General features: G+C 53.2%; 1 protein-coding gene across 1 annotated transcript in view; it reads left to right on the forward strand.

Annotated features, from left to right (window-relative positions):
* ADAMTS8 (ADAM metallopeptidase with thrombospondin type 1 motif 8) overlaps nucleotides 1-7,678 on the forward strand; it is a gene marked incomplete at its 5' end in the record, with an annotated part of 12,599 nt that extends 4,921 nt beyond the window's left edge. The window contains 8 exon segments of the mRNA XM_004614158.2: nucleotides 897-1,032; nucleotides 1,354-1,368; nucleotides 1,371-1,520; nucleotides 2,649-2,947; nucleotides 4,709-4,889; nucleotides 6,128-6,297; nucleotides 6,392-6,567; nucleotides 7,081-7,678. Coding sequence (XP_004614215.2) covers nucleotides 897-1,032; nucleotides 1,354-1,368; nucleotides 1,371-1,520; nucleotides 2,649-2,947; nucleotides 4,709-4,889; nucleotides 6,128-6,297; nucleotides 6,392-6,567; nucleotides 7,081-7,678 — 1,725 coding nt within the window.
* Nucleotides 7,679-23,195: the final 15,517 nt, after the last annotated feature.

Raw genomic sequence — 23,195 nt, forward strand, 5'->3', positions numbered from 1 at the left:
AAGAAAGAAAGAAAGAAAGAAAGAAAGAAAGAAAGAAAGAAAGAAAGAAAGAAAGAAAGATAGGAAGAGGAAGGAAGGAAGGAAGGAAGGAAGGAAGAGGAAGGAAGGAAGGAAGGAAGGAAGGAAGGAAGAAAGAAAGGATGAGAAAGAGGGAGAGAGAAAGAGAACAAGGACAAGAAAATAGGAAGGAAGGAAGGAAGGAAGGAAGAAGGAAGGAAGAAGGAAGGAAGGAAGGAAGGAAACATGAAAGGATGAGAAAGGGAGAGAAAGAGAACAAGGACAAGAAATAGAAAGAAAGAAAGAAGAAAGAAAGAAAGAAAGAAGAAAGAAGAAAGAAAGAAAGAAAGAAAGAAAGGAAGGAAGGAAGGAAGGAGGAAGGAAGGAGGAAGGGGAAGAAAGAAAGAAAGAAAGAAAGAAAGAAAGAAGAAAGAAAGAAAGAAGAAAGAAAGAAAGAAAGAGAAGGGAGGGAGGGAGGGAGGGAGGGGGAGGGAGAGAGGGAGGGAGGAAGGATGGAAGGAAGGAAGGAAGGGAGGGAGGAAGGAAGGAAGAAAGGAAGGAAGGAAGGAAGGAAGGAAGGAAGGAAGGAAGGAAGGAAGGAAGGAAGAAGGAAGGAAGGAAGGAAGAAGGAAGGAAGGAAGGAAGGAAGGGAGGGAGGGAGGGAGGGAGGGAGGGAAAAGAAAGGTAAAGAGAGGGAGAAAGAGAGAAAAAAGAAAATAAAATAAAAAGGAAAGACGAGAAAAAGAAAAATTAAAACAGTGAGAGAAAAAGAGAAGGAGAAAGAAAAAGAGAGAAGGAGGAAAGAAAGGAAGGGAGAAGAGGAGAGGAGAGGAAAGAAAGCCTGGGGGACAGCAGGAGGAGCCCCTGAGCCTGATCCCTCACACCCCTGTCCCCCGCAGAGCTTCTGTCTGGATTCCAGAGCCTGTGACACCCTGGGCCTGGCGGACATTGGCGGCATCTGTGACCCCAAGAAGAGCTGTGCCATCGTGTTGGACCAGGGGCTGCAGTCTGCCTACACCCTGGCCCATGAACTGGGTAAGTTAGGGCAAGCTTCCCTGCCAGCTGGCCCAGAGATCCAGCTACAGTGCTCCAAGGGCACTCTGAACCTTGGGCCCACTGCATCGGCAGGAAAGGGCCGGAATCCAGGGGAAAGTGCTCTGTCAAGGCTGTGCCCACACCACAGGGAGACTTCCCGCCAAGAGCTGAGGGCAGGAAGGCCAGAGCAGAGACAGACCATGGCTGCTCTGTGGAGAAGGGGTCCTGCGAGAAAGGGGGCAGAGGAGACCCAAAAAGCAGGCGGACCCTCGGCAGGCAGAAGTGGGACAGTGATCTGAGCGCTCGCCCCTCTCCTCCCAGGGCACATCCTCGGCATGCTCACGATGACTCGAAATCCTGCGAAAGCAAGTTTGGCACCCTGAGCAAGAACCACCTCATGGCCTCCTACTTCCAAAGGATCAACCGGACCCTGCCCTGGTCCATCTGCAGCTCCACCTTCCTCACGGACCTCCTGGACAAGGGGAAAGGTACAGCCTCCCCCCTGCTCCTCCCTGCTCCTCCCTGCTCCTCCCTCCTCCCTGCTCCTCCCTCCTTCTCCCTCTTTCTCCCCTGCTCCTACCTGTTCCTCTTTCTCTTTCCTCCTCCTTCCTCCTCCCTGCCCCCCGATCTTCCCTCTTTCTCTTTCCTCCTTCCTCCTCCTCCCTCCTTTTCCCTCCTCCCCCCTGCTCCTCCCTCCTTTTTCCCTCCTCCCCCCTGCTCCTCCCTCCTTTTCCCTCTTCCCCTCTCCTCCTCCTTGCTCTTCCTTCCTTCTCTGTCCTCCTCCCTCTTCCTCCTCCCTGCTCCTCCCTGCCCCTCCCTGCCCAGCTGTTGTAAGTGTCTGGGCAGGGGTGCCATAGCACACAGAAGCCCAGGTTAGCAGAAACGGCGCCAGGAGACAGAGCTCAGTGGCTGAGCACAATCTTTGCACATGGAACCCAGGTCCGATCCCCAAGAAATAATCGTGTGGGGCTGGAAAGGGAGGACAGCAGGAAAGGTACTTGCCTGCATGAGACCAACCCCAGTTCTATCCCAGTACCTCATACGGTCCCCTGAGCACCACCAGGAGTGACCCTGGAACACAGAGCCAGAGGTCAGCTTTGAGCACTGCTGGGAATGGCCCAAACACAAAACCAAAAAAGAGGGGGTAGGGAGTTTCGGAGTGAGGGTCAGGGCTTAGATTATATCAATTTAGGTTGACTTGTTTGTTTGGGGGTTTGAATTATGCTCCTGGTGCTGCTCAGAGATCACTCCTGGCAGTGATTATGAGATCAGGCTGTGCAGGGACCAAACCAGGATCCCCCACATGCAAAGCTAGCTCTCAGGCTCTGGAAAATGATTATTATTTGTTATTAGTTGTGAGGGTCATGCCCCGCAGTTGCTAGAGGGACCACTGGAGCACCCAAAGGGTGCTTGGGGGACACCCCGTGTTGGGGATGGAACCTTTGCTCTACCCCATGAACCACAGTGCCAGCCACTGGGCAGATGCTTATGTATTGCCAAGTCAAGGAAACTGTGGCCTTATACCCACAGAGAGAAATGTCAGTGGTATGTGGAGGCCACGACTGTTCAGAGGGACCCTCCACCCTCACACCCATTCCCTGCTTCCTTCTTGGCAGGAGATTGTCTCCTAGATCAGCCCATTAGTGCCCTGGTCTTGCCCACGGGTCTCCCAGGCATCAACCCGTTCTACAACCTGAACCAGCAGTGCCGGCATCTCTTCGGACCCACCTACGTCCACTGCAACGATTTGCAGGTGGAGCCCTGCAGCAAGCTCTGGTGCCGCGAGAGTGTCCGCAGCTCCATATGCATGTCCAAGAGCGCAGACCCTCAGTGGTTGGATGGCACCTCCTGCGGAAACGGGAACCTGTGCCTGATGGGACAATGCCTGCCCAGGGAGGAAGTGGAGAAGTCCAGGGTAAGGGGCTAGACAAGCAGAGGGGCTGCCTGAAGCCCCCAACTCAGAGGGATGGGGCCAGGCTGCAGTGGAGACTTCTAAAGCCCCCATCTCCGAATGTATAACACATATCGGGGTGCATGATGGAGAGCCCCAGGGGGCTGCGGTGGCATGGGGAGACCCCTTTGGAGTCCCTTACTGGCTGGTGGAGAGGGCAGAAGAGCATTCCGGCAAGGATGAGGCAGGGAGGGGCATGACCCCCCTCCCCCACAGTGATCGGGGTCACAGCCAGAGGTGACTGTGTGACTGGCATTGTTGGGGCTCCGCATGTAAGAGGAGGCTCCGGAACCAAACTCCCCTGAGCAGGCAGGAGGCCTGTCTCCCACAGAGCAAGGGCTGGTGAGTCACAGACCCCTTCCGGACAGATACCGGCATGGGTCTTCACACGTCCCACTTGGGCCAGGAGCTGCTCCGAGCATTGTCCCTCCAGGTTCCAGGCCTCACGGCCAAGTTCAATGCCCCAGGTGCCTCCCTGACATATGGAGTGACCTTGGTGTGACTTTTATCCTCTGTCTTTTTTTTTTCGGTGGGGTGGGGTCACAGCCGATGATGTACATGGGTTACTCCTGGCTCTGCACTCAGGAATTACTCCTGGCGGTGCTTGGGGGACCATATGAGATGCTGGGAATCAAACCCATGTAAGTAAGTCAAACACCCTACCCACTGTGCTATCGCTCCAGCCCCTCCCCCCATCTTTTTAAAGGAAAGAGCTCCAAAAAGGCCATTTATGTGATTGGACTGTATCTGTGGACCGCCTTTAAGATTTACATATTCAGAGCAAAGAGAGCAGGTGTATATTCAGGATATATGCATATATATGCATATTCACTTTGATGGTTTACAGGGAAGTCAGACTTGGTTAGTGTTATTTTCTCTTTTGTGTTTCTTTTTGTTTTTTGGATTTGGAGGGGCCACACCTGGTGGTGCTCAGGGCTTACTCCTTCCTGGCACTGTGCTCAGGAATCACTTCTAACAAGGCTTGGGGGAATCATACGGGGATCAAACTTAGGTCAGCCCCATGCAAAACAAGTCTCCTCCCTGCTGTACTGTTTCTCCAGCCCTTACTTTTACACTTTTGGGCCTTTTACAGCTCTGATGTAGGCAAACATTACATAAGTATGCCTTCTTTCATTATGAATATTAATACTTTTTTACTACTTTCTCGATTATTTTTATTCTGAAAATTCTACCAAACTCCCAAAGACAAAAGCTTTGTTTCCATAGGTCCATTGTAAAGTTAGAAGCATCTCTACGTGTTTCCCTTGCATCTCCCGGATATTTTCCTGCCCCTGGTAGAGCTAGCATTCTCTCTTAACCATGAACCCTTAGGCCTAACTCATACCTGACCTTGGCACTGTCGGAATGTGGACTGGCTGGAGGGCTGGGGTATGTCTAGCTCATTGCTGACTGTTTCTCAGGGCCCCTGCTCTCCACCTTCCTCTGCACCTCCAGTTAGGGTAACCCAGTTGCTCCAAACATGGCTAGACGTCTCCTGCAGGGCCAAATTGGCCCCCAGTAGAGAATCTCTGCCTCAGGCCTGTTTGCATTCACAGAGAGCCGTGGCACTGAGCAACTACGGTATCCAGTGCAGTTTGCCAAGGGGCCAGGCACTGCCTTAGCTGCCGGGGCCGGGGCAGCAATGATCAAAGCAGCCCACACAGTCACTGAACAGGGGTTGGCGTCCCTGGGCCCCACGGAGGACTGACGCCTTGTGTGTTGCAGACTGCTGTAGACGGCAACTGGTCCTCCTGGGGATCCTGGGGACAATGTTCCCGGACCTGCGGGGGAGGAATCCAGTACGCACATCGAGAATGTACCAACCCTGCACCGAAGAACGGAGGCGAATACTGCGTGGGACAGAGGACCAGCTACCGCTCCTGCAACACGCAGGAGTGCCCAGATAGTAAGGCCTGCGCGCCACACCCACCGGGCAGCAGGGCCATGGGGCACCGTGGACCGGTGTCCCCAGAACAGGCTCAGCAAGGCACCGGCTTTTCGGGAGCCCTTGGGATCTGGGACTTCTCTCATTGTGCCTGGCAAAGACAAGGAAGGGTCCCTCACAGCCCAGGACAAGGAGGTGTGGGTGGGCTCGGCAGAGGGCTGACGTCGAGGGTCCTAATCCTCCTAATCTGCGGGAAGCCTGTCTGTGCGCTGAAGGGAAGCACTTTTCAGGGCGAGGGCCAGAGCCAAGCCCCCAGTGCCTTTGCAGTGAGCCTGGAAGCCAGCACAGAGGGAAGCGTTTCTGATCCTAGTGCACACTCCTTCTCCCCTGGCAATGGCAGGCCACAAGCAGCCCAAACAACAGCCTCCCCTCTCCCTGCCTCTCTCTCCCCTCCCCTCCTCTCCTCCCGTGCTACCTGCCCAGACACACTAGAAAATGCCCGTAGAAGCTCAGAGGCAGACCCAGGCCTGGGGTAACTGAAAGAGGGAGTCCTGAGGATGTTGGCACTAGTGAAAAGTTTCTGAATGCAACTGCTAAAAACTAGTTCACAGGCCAACACAGGGCAAATATGGGGTAGCCCTAGCAGCCCTCACCTCGTGTTTATTTCTGAGGCAGAAAAAAAAGGATCCAAGTGGAGAAACTTTAGGAAGCTCTGAGTTAGGGGGGCCTCGTTAATGAGAATCCCTTGCTTCTCATTTCTTCAGACCACATTCCAGGGATTCAGAGAAGAATTGTGTGGGCCTTTGGGTCTGGCTGGGCTTGAGGTCATCACGGACACCCAGATTCCTAGCTGGTGGGTGTTGGAGCAAGAGCCGAGCAAGGGAGGCACATCCGGAGACGTTCCGACCTCCGACCTGAGGTCCCCTAGGAGGTGGGGCGGGACCCTAGAAAAGGACTCTGCATTTGTCTTGCGGAAGTAAGCCGAGCTCTCCCGTTCCTACACCTACGCAAGTGTATCGGCTCGTGCGTGCCGTGGGGATCCTGTGCTTCCCAGACAGAGAGGGGCGCTGCTCACCTCGCCCCTGAGAATAGTCAGCGCCCCTGGTGGACCTCGGCTGGGGCACTGGGTACCAGGCTCATCACAGTGGCCCCAAGGCCTGGGGTCAGGTCAGGACCAGGAGGGAGGAAGAAGCCCAAAATCCCTTTCTCCACTGGGCTCTCTGCGCTCCAGGCAAACAGCCGCTTCGTTCTCCTTCCAGGGAAGACTTTCAGGGAGGTGCAGTGTGAGCAGTACAACAACATCAATCACACGGACTTCGAAGGGAACGTGGTTCAGTGGCTGCCCAAGTACTCGGGGGTGCTAGAACGGGACCGCTGCAAACTGATCTGCAGAGTTCGGGGGAAACTGGAGTACAAAATGTTCGGCCAGGTGAGACGCCCCTCCCACCCCCATGAAATCAGATCCTCAGAGGGGCCACTGAGAACCGAGCAGCCCTCCGACACCCCTCTCCCTCCCGCCCCAGGTGGTGGACGGCACCCCGTGTGGGCTGGACACAGATTCCGTCTGTGTGAACGGCCAGTGTATCGAGGCCGGCTGCGACCACGTGATAGGCTCACTCAAGAAGCGGGACCAGTGCGGGGTGTGCGGGGGCAACGGCAGCACATGTGAAACATATACCGGCATCTTTAACCCCACCAGGTGGGTCTGGGAGAGAGGCATGGAGTAGAGGAGCTGTGGGGGACAGACTTTGGTCTGGGGGGTCTCTCCAAGAGGCATTTGACACAGAGCACTGAGCATGGGGTCTGGCGGGGAAATGGGGGCGCACCGGAGCACAGGGACCCCACCTGTGAGAATGTTGTCCTGGGTGGCCGGGACCTGTGCCCAGAAGCTGCTTTTCTGGGATGTGGGGAGGGACATCTCCCTCCTTCCTGCAGGGGGAATGATGGGGAAAGGGAGCACAAAGCAGGGAGGACTCTAATTTCTGTGCCTTCCGACATCTGCTCCCCCACTTCCTCAGGCCCACGCTGGCCAGTGGCACGGCCATGTTTAAGTCCTGGGCCCTCCCAGCAGCAGCAGCTCAGCTCTGAGCAACTTTGGGCACCTGCTGAATCCTTGGCCAGCCGTGTATAGCTGCCCAGGGCAAGTCAGCAGGCTGGCCCCTCCCCGAGCCCTGGGTGGCATCATCAGGAAGTGTTTCTGTCCCTCTCCTAGTTACGGCTACAACGACATCGTCACCTTCCCAGCTGGCACCACCTACATCGACATAAAGCAGCGGAGTTACCCCGGGTTCCTGAACGACGGGAACTACCTGGTCCTGAAGGCCGCCAACGGGGAGTACCTGCTCAACGGGGACCTGTTCGTGATGCCCTCAGAGCACGACGTCTACCTGAACGGGACCACCATCCTGTACAGCGGCTGCATGGTGAGCCTGGAGCGCCTGCAGACCTTCGAGCCGCTGCCCGAGCCCCTGACCCTCCAGCTCCTGACCATCGCCGGGGAGCAGCCGCCCCCCACTATCAAGTTCTGCTTCGCGCTGCCCAACGACGTGGAATTCAACAGGCCCATCCGCGTGCAGAGAACCTCAGGCGACAAGCCCCAAGCCCTGAGAGCTGCAGGCGTCACCGAGGTGCACCTGGATGAGGCACAGTGGTTCGTCGGGGAATGGTACAACTGCTCCAGCACCTGTGGTGCCGGCTGGCAGCTGCGTCTTGTGGAGTGTCGCCTGCCCTCGGGCGAGCTGGCCACCACCTGCGACGAGGAGGAGAAACCCGCCGACTTCAAGGCCTGCAAGAACCAGTGCCCGGAGTGATCGCAGGCCGGGCTCCTGGACCCCGGGTTTGGAGGACAGGGGGTTCCACACGAGCGCAATGACGCAGGGCCTGCCAGGGGCCTCGCAAGGCTTCGGCTTGGCCCAGCACTCAGGGAGGAACCAGCAGGATGGGAGGCGGCAGACCCTGACCCCCCAGACCCCCGACTTGCCCTGGCTCGGGTTCCACAGGAGGGGGAGCTCCGAGCACAAGTTTGCTGAGGAACCCCACAGGAGTAGCGGGTGCTGTTTGCAAAGGACCCGCAAACAGGAAGGAAAACAGAAGCGGATTCTAACCAGTTTCCCTGGGAAATGATCTACCTCAGAGGGGGCGGAATGGGGCATGTCTGGCCCTGGTGGCTGCCCCTGAGTGGGCTTGGAGGGGGGTTCTCAGGCCCCCTCCTGGTGCTCCCACCCCAGTACTCATGCCTCTGTGCCTCCACTAAAGCTCTTGTTCCAATGCAGCTCTCGGCTCAGCTCAGTTATTTCTCGGGAAAGGGCAGGGGTTGACACAGGACCTGGGCCCTGGAAGCTGACCCATGCTGGGGTCCTCCAGCCCCAACTCGCCTTCCTCCTGGCTCGATTCCCCCACCCAGCAACTCTCAGTTTGCATCACCCCGTCCTGTGGGCCCCAGGCCCACACGATCATGAGGGTCATCTAAGGGAGATCTCAACCATCAGGTCTCGGAGGGGTGCCAAGCCAGGGTGCAGAGGTCAGAGCCCACTGACCAAGGGCTCCCTAAAGCGCTCACCCCAAGTTTCAGACCCAGCAAGTCCCGTGGGCGGAGGCGGGGGGCATCTCAAGTGGTGCCCAGAGGGCCCAGGGATCCCTCCCAGTTCGGGGTTCAGTGTGAGGGCTCAGGCACCATGGTGCTGAGGAGCAAGTGAAGGGGGGTCTCGAGGTCACACCCAGCCGTGTTGGGGGTAGGGCATGGCGGCGCCAGGAGGAATGGGCCCAGGGTCAGCTTGTGCCCGACCTCTGAACTCTCTCCCCAGCCCTGGGAATCTGCATTCATACCTAGTTCCCAGGAGAAGCAGAGGCTGCTAGTTGCAGGGGTTGGGGGGAGAACACACAACTGAAAGACCACCAGGGCTGTGGGGTACCTCTGGCCTCACCTTCTTGAGAAAGCGCCCCCCCAGTTCCCCACTCTGCTCTGCCATCCTCCAGGTACACACTGAGCAGTGGGGGTCAGGGGTCAGCTCAGGATCTGGGAACTTGGAGTAGGGACCCTGCTACGTGGCCCCAGTGCCCCCTCCACACTGGGTCTCCCCCCGTCCCACTGCTCCCAGGGCCTCTGCAGCCGGGCCTGTCGGCCCTTTAACTCCGCATGGCAGCCTGCCTGCCCCCCAGATCCCACCCCCCACCCCCACCCTCATCTCAGTCTGACTCAAAGGAAGTCTCCAGCTTGGGCCCTTGGGGTGTCCTCCCTGAAGAGAACTTAGTCCCACGTGAGTAGAAACAGGTCACATAAAGAAATGACGAGGCCTTTACATGCTGGAGGAAAAGGCAGCTCAGATAGAGAAGGGAACATCAAGTAGAGGATGTTGGGAGGACCCATTTGGGTTGAAAGATGCAAGCTGAAAGTAGACTATAGACCGAACAGGAAGGCCACTCAATACCTCTATTGCAAACTACAACACCCAAAAGGAGACAAACAAAAGGGAATGCCCTGCCGTAGAGGCAGGGTGGGGTGGTGGGGGATGGGGTGGGGGTGGTGGGAGGGATACTGGGAACATTGGTGGAGGAGAATGGGCACTGGTGGAGGGATGGGTAAACGATTACTGCATGAGTGAAATGCAAACACATGAGTTCATAAGTTTGTAACTGTACATCACAGTGATTCTCTAATAAAAAAATTTTTTAAATAAAATTTAAAAAAATAAAAGAAACGTGAGGCCAGAGAGATGGCACCTCAGGTAGGACACTGGCCTTCCATGCAGCTGACCTGGGTTCAATCCCCAGCATCCCATATGATCCCCCCACTCTGAGCACTGCTGGGAGTGATCCCTGAGCACAGAGGCAGGAGAAAGCCCTGAGCACTGCTGGGTGTGGCCCCAAAACAAAAAACCAAAAGGAAAAGAAATGACATTGGGGCTGAGGAGATGACCCAGAGGGCTGGAGCATGTATTTTCCATTAACCTGAAGGTCCCCTAAACCCCAAAGCCTTGAGTAGCCCCTGAGCACTGCAAGGTATGGCCCAGCCATCTCCCACACTCGGACACACACACACACACAGAGAGAGAGAGAGAGAGAGAGAGAGAGAGAGAGGAGAGAGAGAGAGAGAGATGACATTCTGTTTGGTGGACATACCAGCTGTGCTCAGGGGTTACTCCTGGCTCTGCACTCAGAAGTTACTCCTGATAGTTTTCTGGGGCCGGAGATCAAACCCATGTCAGCCATGGGCAAGGCAAGTGCTGTTCCTGTGTACTATTGCTCCAGCCCTGCGAAGTGCCCTTCTGAAGAAAAATATAGCTGAATTGTATCTCCCTGTCCTCATCTCCCTCAACCCTCTGTCCTTCCCTTTAAGCTTCTCTCCAACCCCTTCCAATTTTGGGGTGATGTGGACACAGGAAGGGCGATAGAGTCCTAGTGTGAGGAAAGGTGCCCCCTTAGCCAGTCTCCTCTATGTGAGACAAGTGTCCTCAGCAGTGGAGGCCCCAAAACCAACCACCTCCGCCACCTGCCTGCCAGCTCTTCCATGGGTGGGTGGGGACCGAGGGGGACCTCAGGCTTCCCAAAACGAGAACGTGAGGTGCCGGGGCTACTGGACAGCCCAGTGGGATTCCCCTCCTCTCCTGGTTCTTGTTCTCTCCCCATAATTGAGGCCAAGTGCAGCCCCGCCTCACAGCCCCCGGCCGCCTGCCTCGTCCCCAGGCAGAGCGCTGGGCCCGGGCTCAGAGATGCACAGAGCAGAAAGGAATCCCGCGAACGCTCCCTCTGGTGTGGGCTCGGCGGGGCTCACCCAAGATATGCTTGTTTGTGTCTGGAAGTTCAACCACCACAGCTCAGGCTCAGGGGGAGCAACCAGGCCTGCAGACACCCCACTTGGCCGACCCCAGCCCCCACTGAGTGCGGAGGAGGACAAAGTGCATGTCCTCTGCTCACAATTGGCCTTTTCAGCAGCAGTTCTGACTGCAAGCCGGTGGGAGGTGAGGGGTCTCCAAGAACATCCCCAAGTTTCTGCCTCACAGATCACTGGATCATTCATCCAAATCCTTCAGAAGGATCAAGTTCACATCCCAGCATTTGTCCTTAAGATGAGGAAATGGGAGGGTCGAGCAATAGTAGTACAGTGGGCGGGGCACTTGTTTTCCATGTTCCCAACTTGGGCTCCATCCTGGCGGCTCAGATGGTCTCCTGAGCCCACCAGAAGTGATTCTTGAGGGGGCCGGAGTGATAGCACAGCAGGTAGGGCATTTGCCTTGCACATGGCCGACTTGGGCTCAATCCCCGGTATCCCATATGGTCCCCTGAGCACCTCCAGGAGTAATTCCTGAGTGCAGAGCCAGGAGTAACCCCTGTGCATCGCCAGGTGTGACCCAAAAACCAAAAAAAAAATTTTTTTTGGAAGAGACTGGGGGCGAAGTGGGAGGTGACCTTTGGCCCCACACGGGGAAAGAGGATGCTGGGGATGGGACAGGCGTGATTCAGGAGGGAGGCCCTCCCTCTGCCTCCACGCTGGCCTTCCCACCCCCTGCCTTCCCACAATGCCGTGCTCCAGCTGCTTCCCATTTGCAGCCACCGCCTCTGCTCAGCCTTGTGCCGCGGAAGCCAGAAGGTCTGGGAAGGATCAGAAAGTGCCACAGATGTTGCCACCAAGTCTTGGGCACGACTGCCAGAAGAGCTTTGTGCATGGGAACCGACCGGCAGGGCCCGCTGATGGGAAACGTGTGAAGGAGGGGGAGCAGCCCCCCACCACCCCCATCACCCCCACCCCAGAGTTCTGCTCTTTCACCTTGGTGGACACAAGCTTGGGACTCTCGAGGTGGCGCCAATGAGCCCCGACTTCCCCCGCTCACCCTTCTCTGGTCTGCCCTGCACCGGGCCAGCTGTTTGCCAGGGGCTCTCCGTCCCGTGGGACACTGATCTGCCAGTGGAACAAGCAGGAGGGAGATTTTCATCACAGGATGGTCCAGTTTTTACCCTGGGATTTGTAAAGGTCAGGAAACCTCACCACCAGCTAATCCTCCTCCTCAAATCCCATCCAAGACCAATCTGCCTTCTAAGAACAGTCTAAGAATTCGGAGCCGACCAGAAAGGTAGTGCAAGGAGTCTGGCACTCGCCTTGCACACGGCTGTCCTGGGTTCGAGCCTGGGCATGACCTATGGCACCCTGAGCCCTGCCAGGAGCGATCCCTGAGCAGTCAGGAGTGAGCCCTGAGCACAGCCATCTGTGTCCCACTCACACACATGTACCCAGGATTGGGGGCTTTCACTGCTGCCCCTCTAAGATGCTGCCAAGGGGCCTCTCTCTCTGTAACCCTCCCACAGCAGGGAGACGAGGCAAAAGAAAACAAATGGGGAGACCCAGACCATGTTTGCCTAATGCCTTCCCAGGGAGGGAGCATGCAGATTCAAATTCCTGCTTTCGGTCCAGGCGGCTGTGGTGTCTCGGTGTGGAAACCAGATCCCTCCCAAGAGACAGAAACTTGATCACTAGGACATATACAATTATTTGTTTCTGAGCATTCCCCCAACGACAGCAAATGGAGGGACACATCCCCCTTAGTGACTGGGGGGAAGCGCAGGAGGTGTCAGGGACAACTCAGGGCCTTGGTGTGGCAGGACCGCTGGGCTGTCCCTGGGACCAAGTCATGTGACCATATGATAACTATTGTCTTGGCTGTGTGTCCATTTCCTCAGGTCACCTCCTTGCCTGTATGGGGGGCAGAGGGCCACGTCTGGCTCCTCTCCCCCCCCCCTATCCAATAGCAGCTGATGAATTTGGTAGGTTGGTACATGTGAATCTGGGTGAACATCACCTTGAGTTTTGGGCTCTGCAGAGCTGGGTTCCCCAAACCCACTGCTGATGTATGGGGCTGTGACTCAGCATTGAGAAGCTTTCCAGAAACCGTTCAAAACACTGGCCAGAATCATTCAGGTCATAGAGATGCTCTGCTTCCTGGGGCCTCTGAAGGGTGAGTGAGCCCTGGGTTGCTCTGGCATAAACAACGAACTGGCCAAGGGACCAGAGCGATAGCACAGAGGGTAGGGCGTTTGCCTTGCACGCGGCCAACCCAGGTTCAATTCCCAGCATCCCATATGGTCCCCTGAGCACCACCAGGGGTGATTCATGAGTGCAGAGCCAGGAGCAACCCCTGAGCATAGCTGGGTGTGACCCAAAAAGAAAAATAAAATTAAAAACAATGAATTGATCTTGATCCGGAATTTAAACAGCGTCCATTCATGTCAAAGCGAGCGAATGCCTGCTTGCTGAAGTGGGGTGCAGAACCTTCCCCACAGAGATAGCACAGCAGGGAGGGCACTTGTCTTGCATGCACCCGACCCAGGTTCAGTCTCCGGCATCCTGTGTGGTCCCCTGAGCCCAGCCAGGTGATCCTCCTGACAGAGCCCGGAGGAAGCCCCGAGCACAGCCCAGTGTGGCCCAAACCCACCACCACCCCCCAAAAAAAGGGGGGGAAATGTACTTTGGGGGTTCTGGAGTGATAGCACAGTGGGTAGGGCATTTGCCTTGCACGTGGCCAACCCAGGTTCGATTCCCAGCATCCCATATGGTGCCCTGAGCACCACCAGGAGTGATTCCTGAGTGCAGAGCCAGGAGTAACCTCTGAGCATCAAAAGGTGTGACCCATAAAGAAAAAAAAAAAAAGTTCTTTGGGGCATTGGCTTTTTCTTTCTGCCCTCATTTACATGACTTTGTCTTCCCAGCCCCCTGCCTGCTCATTTGCAGACTCAAGGTGTGGGAAACCCATCACTTCACAGCAGAAAGGGAGAAAAACAGAGCCACAGGAAAAGGTCTCTCGCCTAGAGCCCTGATCTAGAATAGGCTTTTGAATTCTTGAAACACACGTAATTCCCTCTGGCCGCTGTTTCATTCTTCCAGGAAGAAGAGGGAAAGTCTGGAAGAGGGCTTTCATTTCTGCACGCAAGCGCGCGCGTGCTCGCACACACACACACACACACACACACACACACACACACACACACACACACACAGCTGGAAGATTCCGTTCCTTGTGCACATGTGCTGGGCGATGTCTGCGTCTGTGTGGGATTCCCAGCGTCCCGGGCCTGCGTCTGTTTGAGCAGCTCCTCTGCGGCTGCATGGACGGGGAATTCTTCCCGCTCCTGCGCTTCAGCTTAGCCAGGTTGCACCAGAGGCAGGTGCTGAGTTCCGGTGCTGATAGGTGTTGCACTGGGAGTTCCCGAGAAGCACTTTTGAGAGCCTATTTTGAGAGCTCTGCCCTGGGCCTCCATGCCCGGCCCACCTCCCGATCGAGATGCTTCTTTCCAGGCTCCTTCAACTTTTCTGGGCATCTCCCTCCCCCCAGGCCCAGGCGCTGATGAGAACTTGCCTGTCAACCCTCCTATTCACCAAAAGGAATAACCAGGATGGGCCCCGGATCGTGCACCCAGCACAATCAGATGACAAATGCAACATGGAAGCAAACCTGGTGAAAAGGGACAAAAGCACAATCTAGGGCCCAGAGAACTGCCCCGGGAGGAGGGTATTTGCCTTGCACATGGCCGACCCGGGTCTGACCCCTGAGCCCCGCCAGGAGAGATCCCTGAGCACAGAACAGGAATAAGCTCTGAGAACCGTGGGTGTGACACCCAAAATAATAGTAAGAACCCCATCAAGAACCATGCAAGCCCCACCACTAACAGGGCTGGTGCAGCCCCCAGTCCACCACAAACACAACAGCAACAGCAGAGAGAAGGGGGGCAGGGAGCAGAGATAAATCAACGGACTTTTTCTTTTAAAAATAGCTCTCATAGGGCCTGAGTAATAGTACAGCTGGGAGGGCACTTGCCTTGCACACAGCCCACCCTAGTTCAATCCCTGGCATCCTATATGGTCCCCCAAGTACTGCCAGGAGTGATCCCTGAGCACTGCCAGGTGTGGCCCAAAACAAACAGAATCACTCTCATTTCTCCATTCCAAAATGTTTTTTTCCAGGACCAGAGAGAGGAGACAGGGAATAATGAGCTTCGTGCAGCTGACTGGATTCACCCAGTTCAATCCCCAGCACCGCATCGGGTCCCCAGACCCCACCGGGGGGCATTCCTGAACACAGAGCCAGACCTTCACTGTGTATGCCTGCCCCCCTCCCCGGGGGGGGAGGGTGGAGAGAAAGAGAGAGAGAGAGAGAAGACTCGCTGAGATATTCTCAAGTTTGAATTCTTCCATTGAAGGACGCTACCTGGGCCAAGAGAAGAGACAATGGGGGTAAGGCACTAGCTCTGCATGCTGTGCCTTGCATGCAGCAAATTCGGAGGGATCCCTGAGCACCCCCAGGCTGGAAGTCCACCCAAGAGCACTGGGGACAATCTCTGAGCAACTATGAATAGGCACCCACCCCACCCTGTTGGTTCAAGACACTGGCTGTCAGCTCACTGACCATTCACTAGAAAAGGGGCGGGGGGGGGGGGGCAGAGAGACAGTACAGTGGGGAAGGCACTTGCTTTGCATGAGGTTGATCCAGGTTTGATCCCCAGCACCTTACATGGTCCCCGAAGCACTGTCAGGATTGATCCTTGAGCGCACAGTCAAGAGTAAGCCCTGGTAGAGCCTGAGCACAGTGGCCACTCAACACCTTTATTGCAAACCTCAACAGCTAATTAGAGAGAGAGAACAGAAGGGGATGCCCTGCCACAGTGGCAGGGTGGGGTGGGGGGAGATGGGATTGGGGAGGGTGGGAGGGATGCTGGGTTTACTGGTGGTGGAGAATGGGCACTGGTGAAGGGATGGGGTCCCGAACTTTGTATGAGGGAAGCATAAGCACAAAAGTGTATAGATCTGTAACTGTACCCTCACGGTGATTCACTAATTAAAAATACATAAATTAAAAAAAAAAAAGAGTAAGCCCTGGGCACTGCTAGAAGTGTGTCTACGAACACACACACACACACACACACACACACACACACACACATACACGCCAAAAAAAAAAGAAAGAAAGAAAAAGAAAAAATTGCGCCTGGCAGTTGAGTAATAAATATGAACTTGGACACTCCAGGTACAAGTCCAGATGGTGTGAAGACTTCTAGGTTGGACACCGCTATGGTACATTGGGGTTAAACGCTGCTATGGTACATCGTGGCGCCCAACCAACCCGTGTTCAGATCTGGGCCAGGGACAGTTAGGGTGACGGATCACCTGACAGCAGTCATGGAGCCAGCCTTACATGCACCTGGCCCGGTTCTGATCCCCAGCTCCACCTGGTCCCCCACAGCACTGGGTGCAGCCCTGACACCCCCAGCCCCGCCCAGAGTGGCCAGGGGCTTTCGCACGGCAGGGCCTGAGTAGCACCGTGTCCTCAGCCCCAGTGCTGAAGCAATTGATGTAGGCAGGTAGATAGGGAAAGGCCCTTGGCAATGAAACTTCTCTGGGAAGGAGAATCCTGAGACTGACCTACCCTATGAATACAGAAAACGGACCTGATAAGACCTTCAGCCGACCCTGAGGAGGTTGGACCCCTCCCCATAAAGTTCCTCAAATTCCCTCGACCTCTCCCTTAATCTGATTAAAATGTGATCCAGCCTAAAGAAGACCATCACCACTCCCAACCTCCCTGGTAACCTCCTTAGCAACGGACTTTTATCTGGAAAGAAGCCCCCCTTTTCTGATTATCCCTTCCTCCTTCTCTCAAAACCCTCTAAGTAAAATCTGTTTACTTCACTGCTTCTTTACTTCTGAAATTCTTTTCCATGAGCGAGACAAGAACCCAGTAACCCTGGGTCCCGGGTGGTAGAGGCGGTTGGGGAGAAAGTGACCGTCTTTCTCCTCCCTGCTTCACGTAAGTCACCCATGGGGCCCACCGACATCACAATGACCCAGCTGTGCACAAGTGACTGTGGGACCCCGACCTCCGGAGCACCACTGGGGGGCCCAAATCAATTTCATTAAATAAGATAAGTGAATGGAAGCATTGTGACCTTTCCTTCTCTTGTCTCAAGTGGAGAAAATAAGGGGCTGGAGCAATAGAACAGCGGGTAGGGCGTTCGCCTTGCATGCATCCCATATGGTCCCCCAAGCACTGCCAGGAGTAATTCTTGGTGCATGAGCCAGGAGTAACCCCTGTGCATCTCCGGGTGTGACCCAAAAAGAAAAAAAAATAGAGAAAATAAGACCCTCCTCATCACTTATAGGATTAAGGGAGACGGTGAATTTCAAGTACTTAACGGATTGGCACAAATGCAGGGAGAGTGGGCATTATTATTGCAGTAATGCTCCTGTAAGTTTTACTTCTGAAGGTTTTCTCATGGAATTACCCTCAAAGCCCTTCTATAAACCACAGTCAAAAACTATAAGCATTTTTTATGATATTTTTTCTTCTTCTATTCCATGTTTTTCACTAAATGATTATGTGTTTGGGTCCCCATTATATTAATAGGTGTATGTAAAACTTATATTTAGAGGCTCACAAAATGTCAGATCATATTTTTTTTATCAGTGTTGAGCATTAAGCCCATGGCTTCACACATGCAAGGCAAAGGTTCAGCCACTAAGTCACGTCCCTAGACCACGATCTCATTTTTTGTTGTTGTTTGGGGGCCACACCTGGTGGTGCCCAGGCTTGCCCCTGGGCCTGCATTCAGAGAGCACTCCTGGTGGGCTTGGGGGACCATATAGAGTGTCAAGGATTGAACCCAGGTCGGCTGTATGCAAGGCAAGCACACTTAGCTATTGCTCCAGCCTCAATAATTGCATTATTTAAAGAATAAAACTTGTGGGTCAGAGAGGTAGCACCACATATCATATGATTCCCTGGGCATTGCCAGGAACAACTTTCACTCACAGAGCCAGGATTTACCCCTGAGCACTGCTGGGTGTGGCACCCCCCTCCAAAAAAAGAGACAAACTTTGCAACCACTGACTATTACTCAAATTCCAAAGGCATTGTTCAAAACCTCAATTTTTTTTTCTTTTTGAGTCACACCCGGCAATGCACAGGGGTTACTCCTGGCTCTGCACTCAGGAATTACCCCTGGCGGTGCTCAAAGGACCATATGGGATGCTGGGAATCGAACCCGGGTCGGCCACGTGTAAGGCAAACTCCCTGCCTGCTGTGCTATTGCTCCAGCCCCTCAAAACCTCAATTTTGTATAATCTGCATTTACGTCTAACATGAGCATCCCAGACATCTGTATAATATTACATCAGAGATCAGACCTACTTTTCTTTGCCTAATTCAAACCACCAAGTGCTGACTACTTACGAATATGAAGGCACTTGAGACATGGAAACTGTAAAGTCAGGCTCTAACTATAATGCAGAATCCCAAGAAACCTAAAACTGTGGGAGCTGGGGAGATATTTTTAGCTATGGAGGGGTTACACAGCTGCATGCAGGCAACCCGGGTTTTATTCCATATGGTACCTGAAGAACCTCGAGGAGTGACCCCCAAGCATGGAGCCAAGAGCACCCGAACCTCCCCCAGTAAAGAAATCTAGGATTGTGGCAACAATCTAGTCTGGGGACTCAAGTAAGCAGACATTCTAGATGGTTCCAGGCAACTTCCGTGGCATGAGAGTTTCTGAGTCTCCTTCTGGACCTGAGAATGTTATTGTTGTAGAAATTCCCACCTAAGGCCAGCGGGAAAACCAAGCAACCTGCCTTGAGAAGTGGGAAAACACCAGCATGTTTCACCAGCAGACCCCACAGAGTCCAGGCTGCAAAAGAACTGGGTTCAGAACCACAGCAGAAGCTCCGTTTTATAGAATATCTGGTGGGGGTTGGGTTGTTTGCAGGCAACTGCAGTGGGCAGAGAAGCAGAAAGTCCCAAGTATGTTATTTTGCAAAGCAGGGACTGGAATTCCTCAAGGACATGCACACATTTGGGATACGATCCCAGGTGACCAACGTTCCAGGGTGAGACGGGACTATCTCAAGGACATCCCAAATCCACTCCATGGTTATGCCGTCACTCAACATGCAGGTCTTGCTCTCTGGTGTTTGCCTGTTTGAAATACATGCATGGTTCCATTTTCCTCATCATTACCATTGCCTCCTATTTCAGTTTTCCACGGTTCAGTCAGAGGAACGTGCCTGCCAACCCACTGGATTCTCACACCAATGTTCTGCTTTTGCTTCTTATTTTTCTCCCTTTGGGCCACACCCGCAGTACTCAAGGCTTACTTCCTGTTCTGCACTCAGGGATCCCTCCTGGTATGCTCAGGGACCATATGGGATGCCAGGGATAGAACCCAGGTCAGCCGTGTGAAAGGCCAAGCGCCCTACCCACGGCATCCACTGTATAATCTCTCCAGCCCCAGAAATCTCTGCATTTTCAAGAGTGGAGCCCTGCCCTTCTTATCAACAGTCACTCACTGCCTACCCTCCTGTGTAGTTAGAACATGGGACTTAACACTTCATAAGAGTCACAAAGAGGGAATGACCCCTGACATCGTGGGATTTCGGTCCAGGGGAAACCAGAATCTAGAAATCCATTATATAGTCAACTGATGGGGGCCAGAGAGATAGTCCAGTGTGGGTAGAGCACTTGCCTTGCACACAGCCAACCCAGGTTCAATTCCCAGAACCACATAAGATCCCCTGAGCCCACCTCAGTTCCCTGAGTACAGAGCCAGGAATTAGCCCTGAGAACAGCTGGATGTGGCTAAAAGCAATAAGTAAGTAGAAATAAATAAAATATGCTTGTGGACTGCTTAGTTATATTCAGCTATGTTTGGATTATATTTAGTTACTACAGGGGTCAAGGCTTGGCCCTACACTCAACCAGCCCCAGTTCTCTCCCCCTCACCACATGTGGTCCCTGAGCACCACCAGGGGTCACTCTTGACCATAGAACCAGGAACAGCCCCCAAGCACCACTGGGTGTGGCCCCCAAACCAAATAAATAGATTTAACTAATTACCTGAAAATTCTGGTCTGACAGCCCTGCTGGGTGAGCCTGGCCACAGCTCTGCCATCTGGGCTCCAGCTGACACCACCCATTTCCAGCCGTGCAGCTGCTGAAAGGTGGCACTCAGCCCATGTGTGGGCCCCACAAGTGATGTATGGGATGCCCTCACACAGAAGCACTGCAAGCAGAATGGGCACGAAAAGCCTAACTCTTTAGTCAGAGCAAGCTTAGTGCAAGGCCAGCAACGGGGGGAAGTTAAAGAGACACACACACACACACAATCACACACACAATCACACACACAATCACACACACAATCACACACACAATCACACACACAATCACACACACAATCACACACACACACATCTAGCATGTCTCTGCTGAGTGTGCAGACTGTAATCTGTGTGTGTCCCAGATAGATCAATAATAGATGGATAGACAGATGGATGGATAAATAGATGATAGATAGGTAATGGATGGATGGTTGGATAGATAGGTGGATGGGTATAGAGAATAGATAGATGGATAGATGCTAGATAGATAATGGATGAATGGATGATAGATGCATAGATAGATAATGGGTGGGTAGATGATGGATGAATACATAATGGATGGATAGATAGATGATAGATTATGATAGATAGAGAGACAATTAGGTAGATAGATCTGTTCATTCTAATTAGCATATTAGACTATCAAGAACAGCAGAAAAGGCATTGCCTTACATGCAGCTGAGCCAGATTTGGTCCTCTTCACCACTTAAGATGCCCCAGAATTCCCCCCCAAGGGGTGATCCCCGAGTTCAGAGCCAGGAATAAGCCCTGAACAACACTACTTGGCCCCAAAAACCAAAAGAAGTAAAATGTGAAAGTACCTTTTGTAAGTAATGTGTTCCTTGAACAAATCATAGAAAGCATGCATGCTGTAAAGGAAAGATACTCTCGGGTGGAGGTGGGGCTGTGGGGCTGAACTTCGGGATCTTCAGGGATGGGAAGACGTTGCGTAGGCAGAGAGAGAGGAGGTTCAATCACGGATGGACACATTCTGTTGGAGGCTCCATCCGGGCATTTACTCATTGTGTCTGTGACCCTGCTCTGTTTCTGCTCAAGCAACCCCATGAGGCTGGCTTCCTGGCTCTGTCCTGGTCATTACTTTGTGATTTATGACCCGTTCACCATTGTCCAGACCCCAGAATAGCTCACTTAAGGTTCTACCTCAAGTTTCTCACTTCTGCTCTTTTTTTTTTTTTTTTTTTTTTGGTATTTGGTCACATCCAGCGATGCACAGAGGTTACTCCTGGATCTGCACTCAGGAATTACTTCTGGAGGTGCTCAGAGGACCATATGAAATGCTGGGGATGGAACCTGAGTCAGTCACGTGCAAGGCAAATGCCCTGCCTGTTGTATTATCACTCCAGCCCCTGCTCCTAATTTTCCCACTACTCTTTTGCTTTGCTTTGTTTTGTTTCGTCTTTTCGTGAGACCAAGGATGCAAACTGAATCGACTGTTTGACAGTGGTGACACTGATGACTGACAATGTCAGTTGCATTATTATTCTGAACACCTTGACTGTCTGCAATGCTGGCCAGAGAGAGCACGGAGATTCACAGAGATTCAGGCTGACTGGTTTTTTTTTTTTTCTTTTTGGATCACACCCGGCGATGCACAGGGGTTACTCCTGGCTCTGCACTCAGGAATTACCACCTGGCGGTGCTCAGGGGACCATATGGGATGCTGGGAATCGAACCCAGGTTGGCCACGTGCAAGGCAAACTCAGGCTGACTGGTTTGATCCCCAGCACCACATGGTCCCCCAGAGTCCACCAGGAGGGACTCCTGAACATCACAGAGTGTGGCACACCCAACCACACCAACATACACAAGAGTTGTGTTGTCCGTCTATTTGATCTCCTCCTCTGCTTAAGGCTTGAGCATCAGAGCTATGGAAAAAACAAAAACTCCATGGGTTTTTAATAAACATTGCTTATTTGATTTGATTTTTTATGTTATTTTCAAAAACTTCTATTTGAGGGGGCCTCCCAAGTGGTACTCTGGGGCCTGGAGCCATTCCTGGTCATTCTTGGCCTACTGGGTCAGATAATTCAATGCTTAGGCTTGAGGATGTAGTTGCTACTCAGCCCAGCAGTACTCAGGAACTACCAGGGTTATGCCATGCAGTGCCAGGGGTTGAATCAGGGTCTCCGCATGCAAGGTCTGTGCCTTCACCCCTGTACTATCTCCCCAGCCCTACTTATTTTATATTGGGCAGCATGTAAGGGCCCGGGGTACAGCTCAGATAGATACATGCTAAGTATGTGTGAGGTCTGAGTTTGATCCCTGGAGTACGATTCTGCTGGCCCCTGTGATGCAGAGAACTGCTCTGGTGCTCACTGGAAGTGGCCTCTGAAAACAGAAACTAAGGAAGCACACACTTGCTTAAGACAGGACTTGAACTTCAGGCCTCTTCACAATGTCTGCGAGCACAGCTTGTTCACCAGCACTGAACCATCCCCTCCTGCCCCGGCTGCTCCCACACACCGTCCCTTCCACTCTGATAGCCATTGCATTGTCAGAGCCGAAGGGCGGTTCATTGTCTTTTATTGGATCATTTGCTTTGTTTCTTTATAATCCACATATAAGTGATCCTCCAGTATCTGTCTCTCTCATGTCTTTTTTTTTTTTTTTGGTGGAGGAAGGGGACATCCAGCAATACTCAGAAATTACCCTTGGGTCTGTACTCAGAAATTACTCCTGGCAGTGCTCGGGGATCATATGGGATGCCAGGGATCAAACCCTGGTCAGTTGCATGCGAGACTATACTATCACTCTGACATCTCTCTCCCCTTTCTATCCCTCTCTCTCCCCTTCTCTCTGTCTCTGTCTCTCTCTCTCTCTCTTTCTCTCTCTCTTTCTCTCTCTCACACACACACATACACACACATATACATACACACACTCAGGGCAGCATGCATTCAAGTCTTGTGTTGTACTGCGGACTAACATCTTGTCTTTCTCTTTTTGACTTATTTCTTTTAGCCCAATCGCTGCAAGTTCCATCCATGTTGACCTAAACGACTAGCTTTCCTCTTTTTCTATGACATACCTGGATCAAATCTTTATCCACTCATCCACCAGTGAGCACATTCCCAGATCTTGACTCCCATGGACAGGCATTTCCATCGACATCGGGGTATATACAACATGCCCAAATAGCCTTTCTAAATCCCCAGAAGTGGAATTGCAGCATCACAAATCAGTTCTGGTTTGTTTTGGTTTTGTTTTTTCATACCCTGTGTGCAGAGACCCTCCCTTCTCCCCACATGTCCTTCCCACCCTCCCTCAAAAACTTTGAGAATAAAATGGTATTTAGAAGTCAAGTGCAAATAGGGCTCCAAAGCAGGAACTATATGCAAATAACATTGCTCTCTGACCAAACTCCCAATTGCCAAGCACTCAGGTCCATGTGA

The sequence above is a fragment of the Sorex araneus genome, chromosome 3 (assembly GCF_027595985.1).
Source record: "Sorex araneus isolate mSorAra2 chromosome 3, mSorAra2.pri, whole genome shotgun sequence".
Taxonomy (NCBI): domain Eukaryota; kingdom Metazoa; phylum Chordata; class Mammalia; order Eulipotyphla; family Soricidae; genus Sorex; species Sorex araneus.